General features: G+C 36.4%; 1 protein-coding gene across 2 annotated transcripts in view; it reads right to left on the minus strand.

The window, feature by feature from the left end:
• RNGTT (RNA guanylyltransferase and 5'-phosphatase) overlaps positions 1-20,439 on the minus strand; it is a 186,455-nt gene that overhangs the window by 79,503 nt on the left and 86,513 nt on the right. For both annotated transcript variants that reach the window (XM_069804842.1, XM_069804843.1), the window contains exon 12: positions 13,423-13,491. In XM_069804842.1, the coding sequence (XP_069660943.1) occupies positions 13,423-13,491 (69 nt within the window). The remainder of the gene's footprint in view (positions 1-13,422; positions 13,492-20,439) is intronic.

Raw genomic sequence — 20,439 nt, forward strand, 5'->3', positions numbered from 1 at the left:
AACATAGCATGCCGAAGGAGAAAATGAAAGGGTCCTGCCCACTGTTTGTGAGAAATTAGTCCTTGTAGTTCTGACTTAGGAACAAGCAAGTCACTGGCTCTGGGTAAGAACAGGTTAAGCTGAATAGGGTAGCTATTTCCTGAGCACTGCAAGTAAAGGGAAAAGAAGTGTAGGCTGTACTTTAAAAAAGTCACTCAAAGAACTCCAGTTACTGTAAAGATTAGTTGCTGTCCTCAGGGAGCAACATTCTCCCATTAAAAGCAGTGGTTCTGATACTGGTTGTTAATCTTGCCTTGTGACCATTTGAAAAACACAACAAAACAATAGCTTTGGCCACATCAGATTTCTTTACCCCTCCCTTCTTACAGAGCATGACCACACAAATGTTGACCAGACATGCAACATGCGACCTCTGGTTTGAATACTGGGATTGAGCAGCTGCCATGAAGAACCTCTTCCAACTCCTCTGCTACTGGAAGGAAACTTTCATTCTGTTAATGGCAGAAGGGTTTCAGACAGTTCCCAATTTCTATCACTATTTCTCCTTTCACTTCTCTTAAATGTTTCCTCTCCTTCAATTATACCAAACGTTAAACTAACTGTTTATGTAGCTATGCTCTGAATAGGCAAAGCAGCTGAACGTGCAGAGAATTAGGGGAGAGGGTAAGCGACAATTACCACTTGCAAAAACGTCAACAGGTTTAACAGCTTTTAACAGTGCTACAAGCAATGATGGGGGAACAGAAAGAGTGGTTAAGCACAGCTTTTCCGCAAACAAATGTAGAATGTATTTAAAAGACAGAATTGTGTTTCTTAAGAAAGAGAACTGCTCCTCATGGGGGCAATTCACCGGCATCCATCAAGTGAACACTGAAATGTTTGATGTGCAGTCACTGGACAATTCTGGGAGAAGGCAGCAGACAAATCTGAAAGCTTTTTTCATATCTGATATCCCTCTAAAAGGTTTTTCAACTGACCCAGTTTTCCATGCATCCTTTTTGCTAATGTCATAAAAAGACAATAGTCTTTTCTTTAACCTCTAGAACATAAAGCTTAGTATTGCCATCGCCAACTGAGAATGACACAGGGAAAAAATACCATCATTGGTTCAAGCAAGAATCTGTGAGGACGTTCGGAAGGTATTTTACATATCTCCTCCCACCTCCAAGATAAAGTAAGTTTATCATTCCAATGTAAATGTTACTAAAATGCAAAGAGATAATAACGAGCAAGCTAGCATGAACTCTGAGCCAATAAACCAGATTTCTGTGAAGCACCATCCTATTTGTGAAAGAACTTTAATAGAACCCTTCAAAAATTTTCTTATAGCAGAGTGAGCAAGAGGAGAGGTACAGAGATGGCTGCAAAGTGAACAAGTTCACCTGTCATCAATCCAGCAGGTACTCCAAAAAGGATTAGAGACTCATGTTGAGCTACATCTCTCTTGACACCAAGAACAGTAAGTACCATGCTCATTTTATGAGCTGTCTTGTAAAAACATTTTCTGCTGTATACTACATCCTCAACAGAAGGAGAACATGACTTCTATAAACCAAAAGCATTTAATAAGCTATTTGTTGAAATGACATGATTCTAAAGCCTGGACAAAGAACATGAACCTTACGGTTAGCAGATGGGGAGTCAGCGATACTGGTTTTGGCAGAAAGATCTACAAATTCAGTTCAAGTGGAAACAAAAGACATCTTGGCTAAAATAAAGCCATAACAATAATTGTGATGGAAGTTGAGGGAGGGTATTAGTGAAGTACCATTCCTCATTTACCAAAATACTAAAATAGGTGGACTGAAATTTCAGTTGCATTAAATAGACAATTCGTAGGTTTTTAGGCTTCTGGGAACATTTCTCCCTCAGTTGCATACATGTATTTGTGCTTTCAGAATGTGAAATTGGGAAAACCTCTGAAAAAAATGGGTTTCAAAAAGGGTATCAGCTCAAGCCCTGACAATTGTTTGTAACTGTCGCAAATAGACATATTACAGAATAATCTGCTCCAAGAAGGTATCACAAAGGATCAAAGTTTTAGACTCCCACTCACAACTGGGGGGGAAAAAGAAAGACCATTTAAAAAAAACACTCCGGGACACTAAAAGCTAATTAGAACAGAAGAGTGGTACACAAAGGGAAAAACAGTCAACTGTTCATTAGGAACAGAAGGCAAGCAATTTTGTCTTAGGGGTGGCATAAGAATACTGAATGGTGTTTAACCCACTGCACTCCTCCTCCCCAGCACCCTTTGTACAGAAGAGAATAGGACACCCAACACTGTTCAACAACCAATACTGTTCCCTAACTCCTTCTACTCAAGCACCTGGGGATCACACCCACCTGTGCAATCTTGCAGAAGATAACTGTGACTATACGTGACCACAGTCAGAAATTTTCAATGCAGGAGAAATGCAAAAGCTGCCTGTAGATTACCATGATATTGCCATAACAGTTAGTAAAGAAAGTCCCCTTTATGGATAGCTAGCAAGATTTTCACATCTCAAAAGCACTTCTTTCATCCTAAGAAAAAATGGCTTCTGTAATTTACCCCAGGCCAATAGCTGATTCTCAAACAGTGAGCTGCACCATGACTTGATTTAAAATTTTACTGCTATCCAAAATTCCACTCCAATACAAGGGAGATCGCACAGTATAAAACCATCAGCTATACAGCTAAACACAACTTTTTTCTAAAACCACTAAACTCTACTTTACTTCTTTACTAGCTGTAGGCTTTTTTAATTAACCAAAATGTATACAAGCAGAGCAGTTAAAATCAAGCTGGAATATCTAATCTAGTTAAAAATATTATAAAAAACCCTTGCCTTCTGGATGCTAGAAGCTTTAATAACTTTTTTCCTGGTCAGTCCAGTCACCATTAATATTCCTAAGAAATCAATTCATATATGTTTGCAGTAAGACACTGCAGGGTTTCAGAAGTAATGGAGTAACACCCACCAAATTTGATAGAGGACAAAATGCTACTTCTTTTGAAGGCCTAGCAAAATATGCAAGCAAGTGTCATGGAAACAGAAGCTCTCTCCATGGTAACATCATCCCTGGTATGGTAGCTAACCACTCTAATTTCTAACATGCTCCAAGACAAGGTATTAGCTTAATTCCAGTTTTCACTTGGTATTTGTTCCATAACATTCCAGGTATTTAGCAGCTGTAAAGATTTATTAAAAAACATTAATAGTTCACAAGCATGGAGTATCAAAGCCAAAGCCAAACATAAGTATAAGGGCAAACTGATTAACTGTGATAAACCAAATCTGAGTAGCACTGTCTTTCAGGAAAAAAACCAAGACACTGATGGCACCATAAAGAATAACTATATTACAGCTGGTTCCCATTACACTATCTGACTCCATGCAACAATTGCCAGATGTGCAATAGCATCTTGCATGAAACACACAGAAGGAACTACAGAATAAAAAGGCACCATTCATAATTGCAGCCAAGCAATCCTTGTTACCTGCCTTGTATCAACCAACCCAGCAACTAAAATTCTCAAAACCAGCTGAAGACTCTTACTAGCATTGTAGCTGCTCTCCAGAGACAGACCAGCTTGAGTAGCAATTGGAGCCAAGGAAATGATTTTCAATGAACAATTTATTTGACAAATTAGGTCCTGTTTGTGAACTACCTGTATGCTGCTCATGACTGACAAAAACTACTATCCCAATTTATTCTACGATGATGCTTGCTAGTCTATTTTCTGATCTGATCATCAATGCTAAATTTCACTTATCTGGCTGTTACTAGATACAAGGCACATGGTGCTACATGCTCCTTCAATCCAGAAACTGAAAAGGGTCAGCAGTGCAAATGTGATTAAAAAAAAAAAAAAAAATTCCTGTAATATTTTCGCAAGTGAAATACGAGGTCTTGCATAAACAGGTACAGCAAGCATAAAAAAACACAGCTTATCCTGCAGAAGTCTTTTAAAATGTGAACAAATATTCACAAAAATAATCTACCTAATTGTTCTGGTTCCTATGCAAATTATGAGAAGTACACTCATGTTCTATACTGCTTCAAATATTTTAATGAAATGTAAAGTTTAAATCAAATCCTCTAACAATGATGAAAACATCATGACTGTATTAACTTAAGTTGTCTGAAAATGCAAAAAAAAAATCTTTACCAATATCCCTCATCTGAAAAATTACATAGGAAATCTTTAGTTTTGTCTGTATACCTAATCAATAGAAGGGAGAGGTATATTTTCTACAGTCTTAGTACATGGAAATACTACTGTGCTCTATATTTTAGAGAGTGTTGTTGGTTCTCCTGAAAAAATTAAACACATTCTCCCAAAAGCATGTTAGTGCTCTGAAAAACTTCCTTGAAGGTTTCAGAAATACAATATACCTGGTATTGTCCACTACATACATGTTTATTTGTCTAACAGAAAAATCTGTATTATATAAAACTGACACCTTTTTAGAATATTCTGTAAATAATATACAAAGCAGTAACGCTTGTGTCTACTGTCCATATTTGGCCTTTAGGCCAGCTGTGTAAGGGAGGGACGGGAGGGAACCAACCCCCAAAAAGCCAAATCTGAACTTGCTTTGCTTGACTTGAGCTGACGCTAAGACTGTTGTAAGGGAATATGCTGCCTAAAAACTAGCAAAAACTGACCTCTGCCATTTTTTTATCCAACTGAACTTTCATTTTTGCATCACCTTTGCTCACCACAGTATGCATTAGACATCTTGTAGAAGAGATTTAGATAGAAAATTGGAACTTTACATGTTATACATGAAGACAAAAGAACAACCTTGAAACTCTTGTTTTGTTAACCACATAGCAAACTTTTTTTCAGCTGTTCTGAGCTCATCCTATGAGCACTGGATCCTGTGATCAACTTACATTTGTTAAACAGTTGAGTGTTTCCAAAACTACTTAGAATTATCTTTTATTCTTCTGTTGTTCCTCTTCCTCATTACCAACAGAACAAGCCATGTTTTCCCTTAAGAATGGCACTATCAATTCACAATCTGACAAGTCCCTAAGAGACACTATTTTAATTGCTGTCATAAGTTAATATTTCTCTCCAGAGAAGCCTGTGTTGCATAAAACACATGTTTTGTTTCAGTGGTTGAATGAATATACAGATACAAGATCTTCTCGGGATTTCCAGTGATCACTGTTTGGAAACAAGCAACCTACTGTTTGTCAGTTCAGACTTGTCAAAACTTTCAGATAGGATTTAACAAGTATCCTCACTGTTGCTTTAATGAACAATTCAAAGTGCACAGAACATCTGCATTTTGGAAATCTGGGATATTACCAGATAAGATTTCTACTAATTTTCCCCTTTTGGAATGAACCAGCAGGTATGTTGCTGTTGTACATCCCATTTCAGTGGAAAGCTTCTAGAGTAACATGGAGAAGAGAATTTCATTTCAGAAACACAACTAGCAGCATTAAAGAAAATAAGCTTTTGCTTTAGGAATATCCACACTAATTAAGTAAGTAGTTTTCATCGAGTTTCTTATCTCTGACTTCTACAGTTATGGCATGAAGTCCAGCACTGCCCTTCTAACTCTGTACTTAGAAGAGTATAACCTGTATGATACAATCACATCTAAATCATTCAGCACACTTCAGTGGAAGACAATGGAATTTTCTTAAAAGCAATTTATAGCTTTCAAGCTCAAAACTTCCATTGTTAATCATATGTTAATGGACTTGGTTCACCATTTGGGGAACGTCAAAGACTAGGAGAGCTGATGAAGGGAACGGGAAGTACAATTACAACTGAAACTAAAGTTACTGGCAGCCAAAATGAGATAGAATTACCACAACTGTGTTCTGTTGTACCTTCTCAAAACAGAATACTATTCCACAGGCACCTCTGACCCTTGCAGAGCATACCGTTCTGTACAGTACAGTGCATATGATTACTTTAAATGTGTTGTCACCAAATATACACAGTTACCTTCAATGATTTATCTGATAATACATGCTAGCACCTAACAGATATTTTTGTAATTACAAAAATTCAGTTACCTTTTGTGATATTGCTAGTCCATTTTCAAATTTGCTATTTAGAAGAATAGTGAATCAGTAAACATTTCAAACTATGAATAACAGGGTAATGTATCTGCTTTTTAAAGAAAGTATCTTCAACTGTTTTGACCATCCAGATACCACAATGCAAGTGTTGATTCTCCTCTGAAAGCAACCCACCCTGCTTTCACAAACCTTAGGTACGTATGTTATTTTCCTGAAATGCTGGGCTACCGCTTACACTAAAACAGCAGGATGAAGATCTATCTAAATATTCTGCCTTATCCTGGTACAAACCACTATTTTTGCTTTACTGCTATGCTCCTGACTAATAAAAAACATGAACATTTTACAAAGGATCTTCATGGAAACTTAAGAGGTCTGTTGGCTGTCTTGTTCTGGCATGCACAGGCAACAGTACTGGGAGAAAACAATCACAAGGTAGTTCTTCCACTATTTCCTAAATCTTTTCAGTTTGACAGAAAGGGTATAGATGAATCATACATGAGGCATTCTGTTTATTGATAGCTATTCCAGGATCCAAAGAAAAGAGAGTATAGACAAAATACTTTCCATTTTATCTTCCAGTTTCCAAGTCATTCCTGATCTATCAAATTCTCAATCCTGGAAAGATTGCTGTGAAATTCAGGATGAGTAGGAACACTGCCATGGAGACAAGTGACCACTTCATTAGCCTATGTTAAGCATCAAGAGCCAAATGAACTACTCAGATGATTCAGTGAAGAGTTCTCACTGATTTGAAGCAGAACCTCTCCTAGACTTCCCTATCCAGCTTCTTCTATGGCTTTATTGGTTTTTCAAAGCTGATCTACCACACAAGCTCCTTGGCACCTAGCTTTGAGACAAAGAAGCTATGCAAAAATCGTATTTGGAAGCCTTTATGAATGATGATTCTGCCTACCCTAATACAAAATACATCTTTGTTTTCCCAACATTTAGAATGGTAGCATCCAGAAAAAGCATTTTTTCTTCTGCTAAACAACACATGCACAGACACCACCATATTAATGTCAACTGACAATCCTGAGGATGACTAGTACACATAATATAAAATGTAAGATCTTTTCTGCCTAATGCCATTGGCAGGCAGGATGATTACACTACACAACAGAAGTTCAAGAACCTATTTAGATAGCTCCCATAAATGCAATTCATTGCCTTAGAAATCAGAGAACGTCAGATGGCATAGGTCATAAGCAAACAAATGAGATAACATGCCGATTAGAACTAACACTTGCCTTAGGTAATCAGACTCAAGGCACTGACATCTATTCAGACAGACATAAAAAGGAAGTCAGGTTAAACAATTTTGGCAAATAGCACATACATTTGCATCTGTAAATGTACTAGAGGACCAACAGCAGAAAGTTAAACAAGAAAAACTTTTGCTACACCATTACCTTACTATATTCAGAGCTAAAAATGACTCATAACTTCCCCCCCATTTTTGACCATTTTTTTGTCAAGTGTGGATGCTAGGAGTTTGTACCTGTAAGAAATGTTCAAATTTCCTAAGATGTGAGTTATCTCACATTCTTGGAAAGTAAGTGGAAACCACAAAAATCTACTATGTTCAAAGATCATGGCACTTTTATCTAGAAATCTAATGATTTAATTAAATGAGATCTAATTAATTTAATTAGACCTTACTTATTGGTGTTTAAGTTAGCATTTCTGTTGTTATTTCTTCTTAATGTTCTAGTTTTCTGATCTTCCAAAAAAAGCAGAAAACAAATCACCTCAAGACACCAAAGACAAACTTGAAAATTTTACTTGTATAGTCACAGAAAAACTCTTGAAGAAATACTGTGCATTGCTAATAAATTTAAGTATGTTCGTAAAGCATATGATAGAATGGTGTATTGGAGATATGACTAGCTATTTAAGAGATGAATTGCGAGGAACATTGCCATGGAAATTGAATATAACAACTATTCATAGGCAGAAAAGAGTTATAAAGCTCAGTGGCATTTCAGGAGATTGACAGCAAGTTCTCTGTTAAAGAAAAACCTACAACAGCACAAAAACTGTGCACTGACATGACAACAGCATCCCCTGACTAGTAACAGATTCAGTCATGAACATTCCTCTTAGAAATCATATTTAGCAAAGAGATATACTAAAGATACGTGAAAGGTTTTAGTAGTGTGGGTCAACACAAAGACTGATGAAGATTATTCTCTCCAGATTCTCTTCACTTCTGCTGCGAACTCTAGAGAGAAAAAATCAGGCAGTCTTAGCATCTACGTTAATGAATCGAGGTGCTGAGCTCTTCTCCTTGGTATCCAGTGACAGGATGCGCGGGAATGGTTCAAAGCTGCACCAGAGGAGGTTTAGACTGGACATTAGGAAGCATTTCTTTACCAAGAGGGTGGTCAAACACTAGAACAGGCTTCCTAGAGAGGTGGTCAATGCCCCAAGCCTGTCAGTGTTTGAGGCATTTGGACAATACCCTTAATAATTTGCTTTAACTTTTGGTCAGCCCTAAATTGCTCAGGCAGTTGGACTAGATGATTGTTGCAGGTCCCCTCCAAGTGAGATAGTCTATTCTCTTCCATTACCTCCAAATAAGAATCACTACAAAATTAGAAAGCGAAATCCAGAAACTTGTATGTTTGTTAGCAGCAAGAATTTATGTTATCATGGCCTATCTGAAGCCATTACTTGCTATTGCAATAGAAATATTTAACAATAACTGACGCGCCATCACTGGTAAACATCATGTCTGAGTTTCAAAAATATGCCAGCAACTAACTTGGCGGGCAGTTAAAAATTCACAGACCATTTGATAAAACACATACTGTTTGGAAGAAAAGGCTTACCAATTATGTAGGATTATTTAGGAGAAACTGGCACTACTTAATGAAACAAAACATGGCCTTTCAGAGATATTTTATTTGGTGGTATCTTCTGGAGATATTTCATTCAGTGTTAACTTCAGTGATTTGGGGTGAACTTTTACAATCACAGAAAATAATACAGCCTATTATCAAACGGGAATAGCACAAATAATTAGCAGGCAACCAAGCATTTCAGATCACCACTAAGTCTGCCAAGGGAGGGGAAGGAAGATATATTAAAAACTCATGCAATATTAGCCAGTAATAAAAACCTGTTCATTATTCTCCTTTCATTTTAAAGGCTAAGCTTTTTGTTAGTATTCAGTATGGAGAGTTATGTGTTAAATAATTCAACCATTCTTTAAAATAACATTTATCTTAGAAGAACAGAGCTCAGCAGCTGCCTTTCTTCATTCCCCAGAAAAATCCCAAACCCACACAATTGGACTTTAACCTCATCCAAAATAAGAGCATGGAGAAGTACCAAACAGAAATCAGCCTGAGCCAACACAATAACATCACAGAGTTCAGGAGGCAAAAAGATGGAACAGAAGAGAATAAATTCTGATACAAGCTTTCCACAGATGCTCAAAACCTGTCCTTAGGCCTTTCTAACTGATGGCCAGCAAGCCTTCTCTTAGGTGGCTGAAGTAAGAAAATAATTCCTACATCCTCTTCCCAAGCAAGGGAAAATAATAGTTCTAGCCAGCAAGAAAGTCAGTTATTAAGAGATTGCTAGCATAAAAATTAGACAGTCTGAGATATCTAGCAAAGGTATGATTTACAAGGCAGATAACAAAAGTAATTTCACTGATGAGTGGGCATAGGTCAGAGAGCCAATTCTGCCATCAGAAGATAAGAGACCATTTTTGAGATTTCCATTAAAAACACACAGGTTGGCAAACTGCAAGTGTTCTAAAACAAATGTAAGAAGTTGTTCACTGTTTGGAAGTAATCTTTAGAAAAAAAGGATTGAAAGCTTCCAATCTTTACACAAGCATTCAGAATCTGTGAATAAGGTGTTTGGCTTTTACCTTCAAACTAATTCACTCATTGTCTGGGGCATGATCCCAGGGTGACATACCTGTCCGTGAAGTTTCCTGCTGGCCTGTTTCACTCCTTCTAATTAGCACTTAGCTTCGGTCCCTGCTCTGCCAACCTGTTACATGTAGAGGGATCAGAAAGCTGATCAGATGGAATGGAGCTGACTTAGCCGTATGGGAGTTATATCGGTAGCATCTTAAATGGATAGAGAATGATGCAGGGAAAAGAAGCGTTTGGGAGAAGTGACATAAAAGGGAAATCAAAAGGAATGTGGGAAACAGGCTATTGGATAGAGAGGATGCATGAAAAGGAAAAGAGGAAAGGAAAAGAGTACAAAGGGAAGAAGAGAAACAATAGTAAGAAAACATTGTCTTGTATTTGTCTCTCACCATGGAGTTGTTAGAGAATGGTAGGTTAATGCAGGGGATGCAGAGGGGGGCACTATGAAGCACACATCACATCAAATCACCTACAAAGCATTCTTGAATCATAAACGAAACAAAAACCTCCATCATTTCCACTAAACGTGCTCTTCTCATGACCTGTGAAAGCTTTCAGTCTCTGGAAAGGGAGGAAGGGGGAAGAAGAAGGGAGGCCTCAGCCATTGGCTTTCAACTGTCACCGTGAAATTAAAGCACTTACATTTTTTTATTGCCCAGGGTATACAAGTAACTCAAGTAACTGGTGAATTAGTTAGGAATAATAATGCTCAGTCAGCATGACCTTGCAAAAATAAAATAACCTGCACAGGCAGAAAACAATCTCCTTACTCCTTAACATTGTTTCTACCATCACCAGTCGCAGTGCAAAACAATTTCTGCTTCAGTACAAGAACCTTGCTATTCATAATATGAGTTTAGATAGGAAGACTAGCAGAAGAAAATAAACCCTATTATATTTAACTGAAACCCTAGATTTGGTAGTAAAACTTTTTCACAAATCCCTTTTCATTAAAACATGCTGATTTCTCAAAACTGAATTAATTCACAGGCACTTGATGCCAAATCTCTTCAAACCCAAGAGAAAAGTAAGAAAATCCAGAGCTCTTAGAGGCTAAAAGCATAATTCCTATCCACAAATCATTTCAGGTGCTTTGATTTTTATTATAAGTCAGAATTAAAATGAACTTCAAAAAAATATAATATTCTTTCTCCACCTGTGTTGACTCCCAGTACCAGTGTTGCCTGTATATATATCCATATACTCAGGTCTAGATGCCTGTGTTTAAGACCAGAGAGCAAGAGGAACACCTCTGAGTAAATCCAGGGGGTGGGGGGAGAAAAACAGAAAAGATTTTCAAAACAGACAGAACTAATAAGCTCAACATTCTTTACATTAAATAGTTAACTTCTGCATTCTGCTTTAACTGCTAAAAGTATGGAAAGTGTGGGTATTTTTCCCCTTAAAATTTTCCTGTCTGTAAATGGTCACATTCCATTCATCCTCCTCTGCTGCTACTTTATCCTTCTTTGTGATTTTGCTCCAGTTCCTATCTACTTTTGCTTTTTTCTCCTCAAAACACACATGAGACTTCAGGACTTCCCAAAAGATGTTCTTAAACTTCCCTGATCTTCTAAAACTCAGCATCATTTCTGTCTGTCTCTTTTCCTGCAAGATCAAATATGTCAATAAAAATGGTTGTTAAGAATTGTTTTCTGCTGGATATGAGATGGGTCTCTTCACTTGAGACAAACTGGTTTTATAAAGGTCTAAGTCTCACAATGACCAAAATTCAGGCCTCTAGCCCGATCAACAATAGGTGTCTTTCTCTGTGAAAAGATGTAATACATCACACATATAACTGCAACTATACTACAAAACCAAAAATTATTTCAGTCAGTATTCTCAAGGGTTCATTTATGCATCCTTATACTCCGTTGCCCTTGTATTGTTGCCTATTAATTTATGCCCCCACATAAAATAAAAAAGCAGTATCAGCTATCTATATCAGTTTCACCCTTTTCAGTTAATTAGCTTTAATTCTTATTTCCCAATTAATAGGTCTACAATAATTTCTTTTGCTCTAAATATACTATTTATATTTTCTCAACTACAAAAGCCATTGAGAAAACTGCACATTGCTTAATCCAGGAAAGTCAGTTTAATAACAGGTGCAATAAACATTCCATAAACCCTGAAATTTGAACATTAAATTAGACTAAACAAATCTACCCCATATTTTAAAGATGAAAACCCTTTATAAGCATTTATGCAACAAAATTAGTTTTTTGTTGGGTTATAAATTTCTCAGTATGCTAAATCAGAAAACACAAGTTCTAGAAACACAAAACATATCAGATATTAATTTCCTGTAACAACAGCAAAGAGATATTCTTCGGTAAAGCCATTTCAACTAGAAAAGGTAATTTCAAATTTAGCTGTAGTAACTCTGCATAGCTTAACCTCTAATATTCAGGAAAATAGTTCTGAGATGCCTTTACAATTGCTTTAGATTTTAACAGCATTCCAAGACATCATAAGTACTTCCTACGAAAGTATGAATTTTCTTTACCCTAGTAGTTCTGCTTTGAATTCAAAATAGCTATATACTGGGGGGGAAGTGGTCTAATTGCTCAGTTAGTTTGTGGTTAGCTGATGTAGAACTTTCAACAGAGAAGTTAATCTTATTTCCAGATGAGAGTGTCATCACCCTTGCTAAGATCTACAATATAGGAGGTAGACCAGAAAAAACCTGTTTTATCTGGAAAACTAAATACAAATGTTTTCTGTGAGTAACTGTAAAGAAAGAAATATTTGTCAAATTTAAAATAATAATCAAAATCAATTCCTTGTTTTACAAGCCAAAAAAAAAGTCAACATGGATGATGTTACAGTCACTATCTGTGCCAATATACAATACACATTGCAGTGTATCCATTGTATCGAGTCAACAGGAGCAGTAGTAGGATGGACGAGGCCATGCTACTGACTTCCTTTAAAGCCACCTTTCCTGCTTGAGAACCATTTACATTAGTTTTTCTGGTTGTCTGCAGTTCTTCTGGTGACTTCTCCCCAGCCCAGTCATATACCTTTATACTGGCAGACATGGTTCAAGAATATATCATGCCTTAATTGCACTAAAAAAACATGAGTCACAAATTTTACTAGAATTTTAACATATGAACATCCTTGAGAAAGAAAAGTAATCCAAGAGCTCAAATCAATGGTTGAAAGGTTCACAGAACTCATGCAGTCAGAAAAAAATCCTCCCTTATTTAGCAGCACATGATAGTACACACAGGAAAAAACCATGAGCTGATTCCTGAAAACTACCACCATGGATTAATCCAGAGTCACACATAATACAAATTAGATTGCAACCAGTTGAATTTCAGTAGTCTGAGGAACTGGAAAAATCAGAACCAACACTGCAAAGTAATCCTGACCAAAACAAAGATTAGGTAGTAGATGGAATGATGAGTGGAGAGGGAGGGTGAGAATTTCATTTGAGAGTGAAGGGAGAAAAATCCATTTTTACACTACTTACTCCTGTAGGCTGAAATATCAGTCCATCCACTTCATGGCTAACTTCTCTGGCAAAGCTTCCTTCCAGGAGCTGTAGAACAAAAGGAAAAGAAATCTTTTTTCCATAGAGAAATATTTCACTTAGAAGCCTGCACATCAAAGCAGATTATATGCTACTACTGCAATCATTTGCTAGTAAACTGCTTATTTATGGTTCAACATTAGAGCCTGGGAAATGTCAACATAGAAAGCTTCAACAAATTAGCAGTTTTTACAAAGAACACTCAAGGCTGAAACAAGTTTCAGGGAGGCGAATCCTTACAGTTCTATTCAAGGAAAATGCCTTTGTCCAAAAAGAAATACAGAGAAACCAAGATGATTCTATACACTAAAAGATGAAGAAAAATCAGTTCTGATACAGGACACCACAGTCATTTATGGCCAAGTAAAAAAACACATTTGCCACTTTAACATGCAGGTAGCACTTACTTTAGATTGAAACTATGTATGGAAAAGTATTTCAGGGCATCATTCAAAATTCATGTTTGGCAGACTCCCTTGACTAGGCCATAACCCAGTAACACAGCTACGCTACTGCAAAAAACCTGTCTGAATTAATTTGGATCTTGAATATTGTGGTTTACATCTTCAAAGACTGTAAATTCCATATGGAGGTGAATACATCCATCAAGATGCGTTTACCAGAGAAAAACCATCTAACTAAACAAACTAATGAAACCAGCTAGTCAACAGTTATGAGAATTGATGATACTCTTCCACGTTAAATTATGACTTGCCTAAGGATAAGCAAATAACCAATGAGAACTACAATTTACACTAATAGCAAAAATTAGGAGAATTACCAAAATACCTCTTTATTAATTTCAATTTATGTTTTACTGTAGAGATGAATAATCTACCCTGAAGTTGCAGGTGGTTTTAGTAACATTTGAAAAAAACCTTTGACATTTAAGTAACCACATGGTCATAAACATAGCAAATACAGAACTCAGTAAAACAGTCAGTTCTGAAAGCAACATTTTGGCCTAAACTGTTAATTTTGTACCATTTCCTTTCTACAGTTCAACTTAACTCAATGGCCCACAGACTAAATTATTCAAATGAAGTCAGTAAAGGGCAAAAATATGACAGGAGTTGAGAATTAACATTTGTATCTTATTATGGGCTGTACTACTCAAAGTAGTGCACTTATATGGTTCATGGACCAAAAGCCCAATGGCCAAATATTTCAAACAATAATAATATAACATGATACTTCACTTAAACATGTAACTGTTTGCACAGAGTAATTGATCTTTTTTCTATAAAAATCCTACTTTTTTTCCTTATACGCATAGTCATTAGCATATTTGTGCTTATAGCTGCATCAACAAATACAGCTTTCACTATTCTTCACATATTCAACCTAATTGAAAAAACACACTCTATGAGAGTACTTTCAAGTGGTAAAATACTTTAAGAATATTTGATTCCAAGTAAGAAATCATCCAGCGAAACTCAATTTTTCAGTAGAGAAAGCCCATACTTGGAACTTGAAGTTGTAGCTTGCATTTATCTGCTATCATTTTGAATTCTACAGCTGAGGCTCACAGTGTAATGCATCCTTTACCAGATGTCTACCCAAGATACCAAAAAAAAAATAAAATTTCCCAAATTCTTTCATAAATTCATTGTTACTCTTTGGTTCATCAGAGCAATGAGTACACTGGAAAAATTATAAATTATAAACTGCAAAGGAATCCCTCTTATCAGCCTGACACCCAGTTTCAGACTTGAACTCATTCTCATTTTGGAGGTCTACAGTGTCCTCACGAAGACATCTGCTCCCAAGTGTTAATTAGATATCAAAGACAAAAAGATTTTAAAACCAGAGCAAGCCTCAACAGATAACTAAAACTCTTTGTACTCCCCATTATTCTGCTTTCAATTCTCAGTTATGCTGCTTTCATTCTCATTAGGTCAATTACAAGTATTTGATCACACTCTAGAAACAAATTTTAACTAGAAAGGATTAGCAATTTGGGGGAGGGGGAGAGGGAAGTGGGAAGGAGGGAATGGAAATTTTCTCTGAGCTTCTTCCCATACATATTTTCTTGAGAATTAAACTATTTAGAGGCTGCCTGTGAACAGCAGAATATATACCCATTGAATATGGCAAAGTTTGGAATGACACAAGAATGAGCAGAAAAGGAACATTTGACATATAAGCAAGTATTTTTGACACTAAAAAAATAGTTGATATAAGGTTTTTAGGTTTATGAACTTAAAATGCAGATATCATGGTTCATCTTTTAAAAAACAATGTTCAACTTTCCACACGTTAAAATTTCTAATTAACTTGAACAGTACAGTCTTTTTTTAATCGGCACCATGATAAATGGCACACCTGCTTGGCTGGAATGACTGCCAGGGATCAGATAAAATGCAATGCATCTCAATGACATTTTATAAAAGATGGGTAAATGAAGCATGCAAGCCAATTCTTCTGGCATGCTATTCCTTGTTGCTTCATGGCATCTATTTCCACCTGTGAACCCCTTCATTCACTTCTTGCAGCTTCCTGCTTCCCCCTGAATATTGCAATAAACCATATACTCATACTACGGTGTTTTATTTAAAACTTTTCTTTTCTTACTTTATAACTAAATCCAATTAAAAAAACTACTGCTACATCTAATAATATTCCTCTAATGAAAAGAATGCTATAATTGCATGGAGTGAATGGAGCTGTATGACAAGTAACAGAATTTCTCCTTGCTCTTTAACCACTGAGATGAGGATGTCACCAAAGCAGCACTAATAACCTGCTGAAGCTGATTTTGCTAGAACACTGAACCAGTCAGCAGTTCTTGAGTAGATAATTGAAAAACCACACTATACTTATCAATAAAGAAATCACTTGGCTCCTCCAGCAAGAAGAGAAGAAAATTTCAGTGCATACAGATTCCACATAATGCTAGTAGGTTTTTATTAATGTTTCTATAAATCTGAGGCAAGCCACATGATTCTGACAAGTTTTCAGATGTTACTTTATTCATAAAAAAAAGTCCAGTAGCTACTACTGTGCCTTTTTCTTTCCCTTACAAAAAAACTCCCACGGAAACACAACATGCTGTGAGAGTTATGTAGATTCCAAAACATAATAATGAGTCTGCAAAGTCATACTCACTTTCTACAAAATAATTTGGCTAAGGTCCTTACACACAACTATTCTCAATCTGCTGTGTCACAACACGCAAATATTCCTAACCATTTTGTCCAAATTTCTGATTCAAAACTGATAGTGCTTGTTAGCCTACTGAAATACTTGGAGACACAGAAAAAAATCCCTTTGAATTTTATAATACAAGACAAATATATTTCCATTTTCCTTGCTTTTTCAGTTTCAGAACTGCTATACACTTCATTCAGTTTTAAGTCAAGCTAGAGCAACTCTGCCTGCACCAGCCCCTAAGCAGTTTTTCAGACCCACCTTCAAATTACTGATCATCTACCTGTTCACTCCACAGCAAAAAACTGTGAAAGGGAACATACTTTACTCAAAAGTATTAGTAACAAACAAATTACCAATTGAACTGTCAGTTAACTAGAATGTAAAACACCTTCAGACATGAGCTTACTGTCATTCCTAACTTCACAGAGCCAACACCTTCACTGGCTCAGGTTTCAGCCCAACTTAAAGGACCATCCCTTCCTCTGATGATGACAGCCATCACCATCAGACTACAAAGTAATTCTCACATCCTGACAACTGTCAAGTTTTACAGACATAAGCTCATAAATCTCTGTACAGGTACTGCAGATTCTTTAAACTTATTATACAGTCTTCTAAAAAAGATTCAGAAGTTCCCGGCACCAATAACCACCTGTTTTAAAAGCAAACAATTATTCTGGCTCCTCTCCTTCCACTTCTCTTTTAGACATGGACTGTTCTGTTTTTAAAACAGGATATCACTCCTGGTTTATTTTTACATGAATTTGTTTCATCTTGCTTGCTAGTTTCTGTATTTTTCTGTATTTACATGACAACCTCTTCAATAGCCCTGCCTCATCTCAGTATACACTCTTTCATGAAGTCTTAATTATCCAAGTTCAATATAAAAATTATTTACTTTAACACTGGTTGCTGATATATTTAAGACACCCCAGAAAAAGTTTTACATCCAAAGTGGGAGGTACAAATGCTTTCAAATGTACAGTGGTTTAACAACATTCAATAAAACATACCTGAATTTAATGTGTCTGCTACTAAGAGAAGGATTTTCATCATATGTTTGCTAACCCACAAGATAAAAAAATTAATCTCTATTATTACATACAGAAGTCTCTGAAAAAAGAGAGAATCACAAATCCAGCTGAAGACCTGTGTAATAAAACCAGTATTTCTATCAGGTAGCCTCCCTGGATTTAAGTTTAAAGAAAACCAAAACCAATAAACCCAAAACCCTGGTTAACAAAACTATTTTGCTTAAAAATCAGACCTGAAATCTGGATCTCCCTTGTTATGGGTAGAAGAAAAATATATTGAGAATAACCTAATACATAATATCTTCCAAAATACTGTTTTTGAATGACATCAGAAATCCTACAGAATTGACTTCTTATATTAAGATCAGTTAAGTTAAAATAATGCAAAATTAGTCTGGATCAGATTCATCCCAACTATCACACTTCCCAAAATCAGTGAATCAGTAACAGGCAGTGATGGAGCCATCATCCAAAATATTAACAATCTAAACTCCCAGCTTTCAAACATTATGTTTTGAAAAGGAAGCCTCCTGGAAAAGAGTAAAACGTGCTGTTGGTGGGGTATAGGCTTCCTTCGAGATGATACACAGGGTACTGTGCAATGCTTGAAAATATTATCAAACACAGCTTGATGTCAGCTGAAGGAAGCTGGTCCTTCTAAGCTACGGTTGTATTCTCTGCTCCTTCCTTCTCCCCAGAATCTTTCCAGTTTCCTCTGTCCTGCAGCATCATTTCTTTTTTGGTTTGTTTTGTTTCTAAAAGCAGAGAAGGTATCAAGAACTAAACAGCTGCTTTCAGTCTCAAAGCAAAAAGGCATTGAATAGCATGTGAGTAACTATATACTGGGGCAGGGCGGGGGGAGTTTCATATATCATTTAAAAATAAAACTCAAAATCTCAAACTTTCCACAAATAAAAGTTGGCTAATTTGCATTTCAAGAGAAATAGAGCCCAAAATAAAGTGTTACCAGAAGTTTTGATTTTGGTTCGTTGACTGAAATTACTACAAGTACATGGTAAAACTTTCAGAACAGTCTTTAGTGACTCTGGGGAACACACGGTTTGGGGAATTAAAGGGAGCACACACCTTCTGAAAAATGGAAAAAAAAGGAAAGAAAAAAAACAAAATGAAACCCTCAAACTGAATCCACTCAGACTTCTACCTTGTTCATACTCAGGATACCATTCACCTCACCTAGCGTTAGCATTTGAAGTAAAACAGCTGACCAAAACAAATCTAGTGTAAATTAACAGTTTGGGGGGAGATGGGAGAGGATCAAAGACATACCTCTGGCAATTCCACTGCTTCCTTCCTTCCCTGCCCAAAACCAGACATAGCCTGGATAACCAGTTCAGACTAACTTTCAGACAGCTATGAGGATGAAACCCTCTCCTCTCACGCATATTTAAGTTCCTCTTCAAGTGATATGCTCAAGCGCCAAGTTAATTTTTTGGAAAACTGTACAGTCTCAAGTTACAGCACGCTGTGATAGAGAACAACAATCTTTGTTAAGTTGTTCCAATGAAGTATTGCATGTGGAATTAAAAAATTAATGCCTATTTCTCAGCATTTTTTTTCTTCCTTCAACTTTTCTTCCCTGTTCCTCTATTTAGACACTGACCAAGTCATGTTAGTGTTTTTTTAAGCAAAGAAACAAGCTTCACATTTCAAGCATTTCACAAGGAAGCAGATGTTACTCTTCAAATATTTCAATAATGTCTCCTCTAAACTCACAATTTTCTTCATCAACTGAAACCATTCCAGCTAGACTAGAAAGAATATTCCAGAAGGGCCACAGCAGCAAGAAAAAATGCACTCCCTTGTTCTCCTCCACGGGAGTCTCCTTTCAAGATCTCTGGATACGTGAGCACTTGCCAAAGTATTTCACCAGCCAATGGCTCATTACAACTGGCTGCTTGACTCAAAGTGGCTCCTTCCAAGTAACTGTGAAGGTCCTGAAATCAAGGGCCATGGTCTCAGGAGCGTGACTTAACACATGGCCATGCAAGTAAATAGTTCTGCTTGCACTCTGTGATTCCAAAAGCTGTAACTAGCATTTCAACATTAACATTTAGTTCCCTTACAAAAACGCAAGTAATCCATCTCTCATTTATATGATTTCATGTTTTTCCTCCAAATCAGCTACAAAAATGTTGAATAGTAGATTTTCAATAATTTAACATGACCCTGTTTCCTTTGCATTATTCTAATTTCCTAATCAAAATATGATATGCTACCTTACATCAAATAAACGAGGTAAAAACAGTATCAGCTGAAGTGTATCTTTACAGCAGGGTAAAGTCCAATTCTACAATGCATCCTCAATTATTCATTATATTTGGCTGTATTTATCTTAAAGATTTGGAATTTTTGTTTGCTGGGAAACCGGCAACAAAAAGGCAAGAAAGGAAATGCAGCATGATAACTGAGAGTACAATCAGAAAACCACAGCTCATACTAAGCAGTCTTAAGCTAATACACTTAAAAAAACCATTAAGTTACAAAATATTTCCTGGCCCATGCTAACAGTCTAAAATATGCATAAAGGAAGAGCAAGATCAAAAACTGTAGAAAATAAATTAAAAACTGAACTCCCTAAGAAGTAACTATTTAAAGAAGTTTCATATGCTAATTAAGAACCAACACATACTGAAGAATAACTGCCACATTTTCAGTAAACCAGTGAAATTATCTACTTTGCCCTAACTGCATAAGAACACAAAGTATAAACTTCTCACTTGCTCATTACTTAAAAAGAAATTTGATGCTC

Source organism: Haliaeetus albicilla, chromosome 17, assembly GCF_947461875.1.
Source record: "Haliaeetus albicilla chromosome 17, bHalAlb1.1, whole genome shotgun sequence".
In the NCBI taxonomy this organism is placed as follows: domain Eukaryota; kingdom Metazoa; phylum Chordata; class Aves; order Accipitriformes; family Accipitridae; genus Haliaeetus; species Haliaeetus albicilla.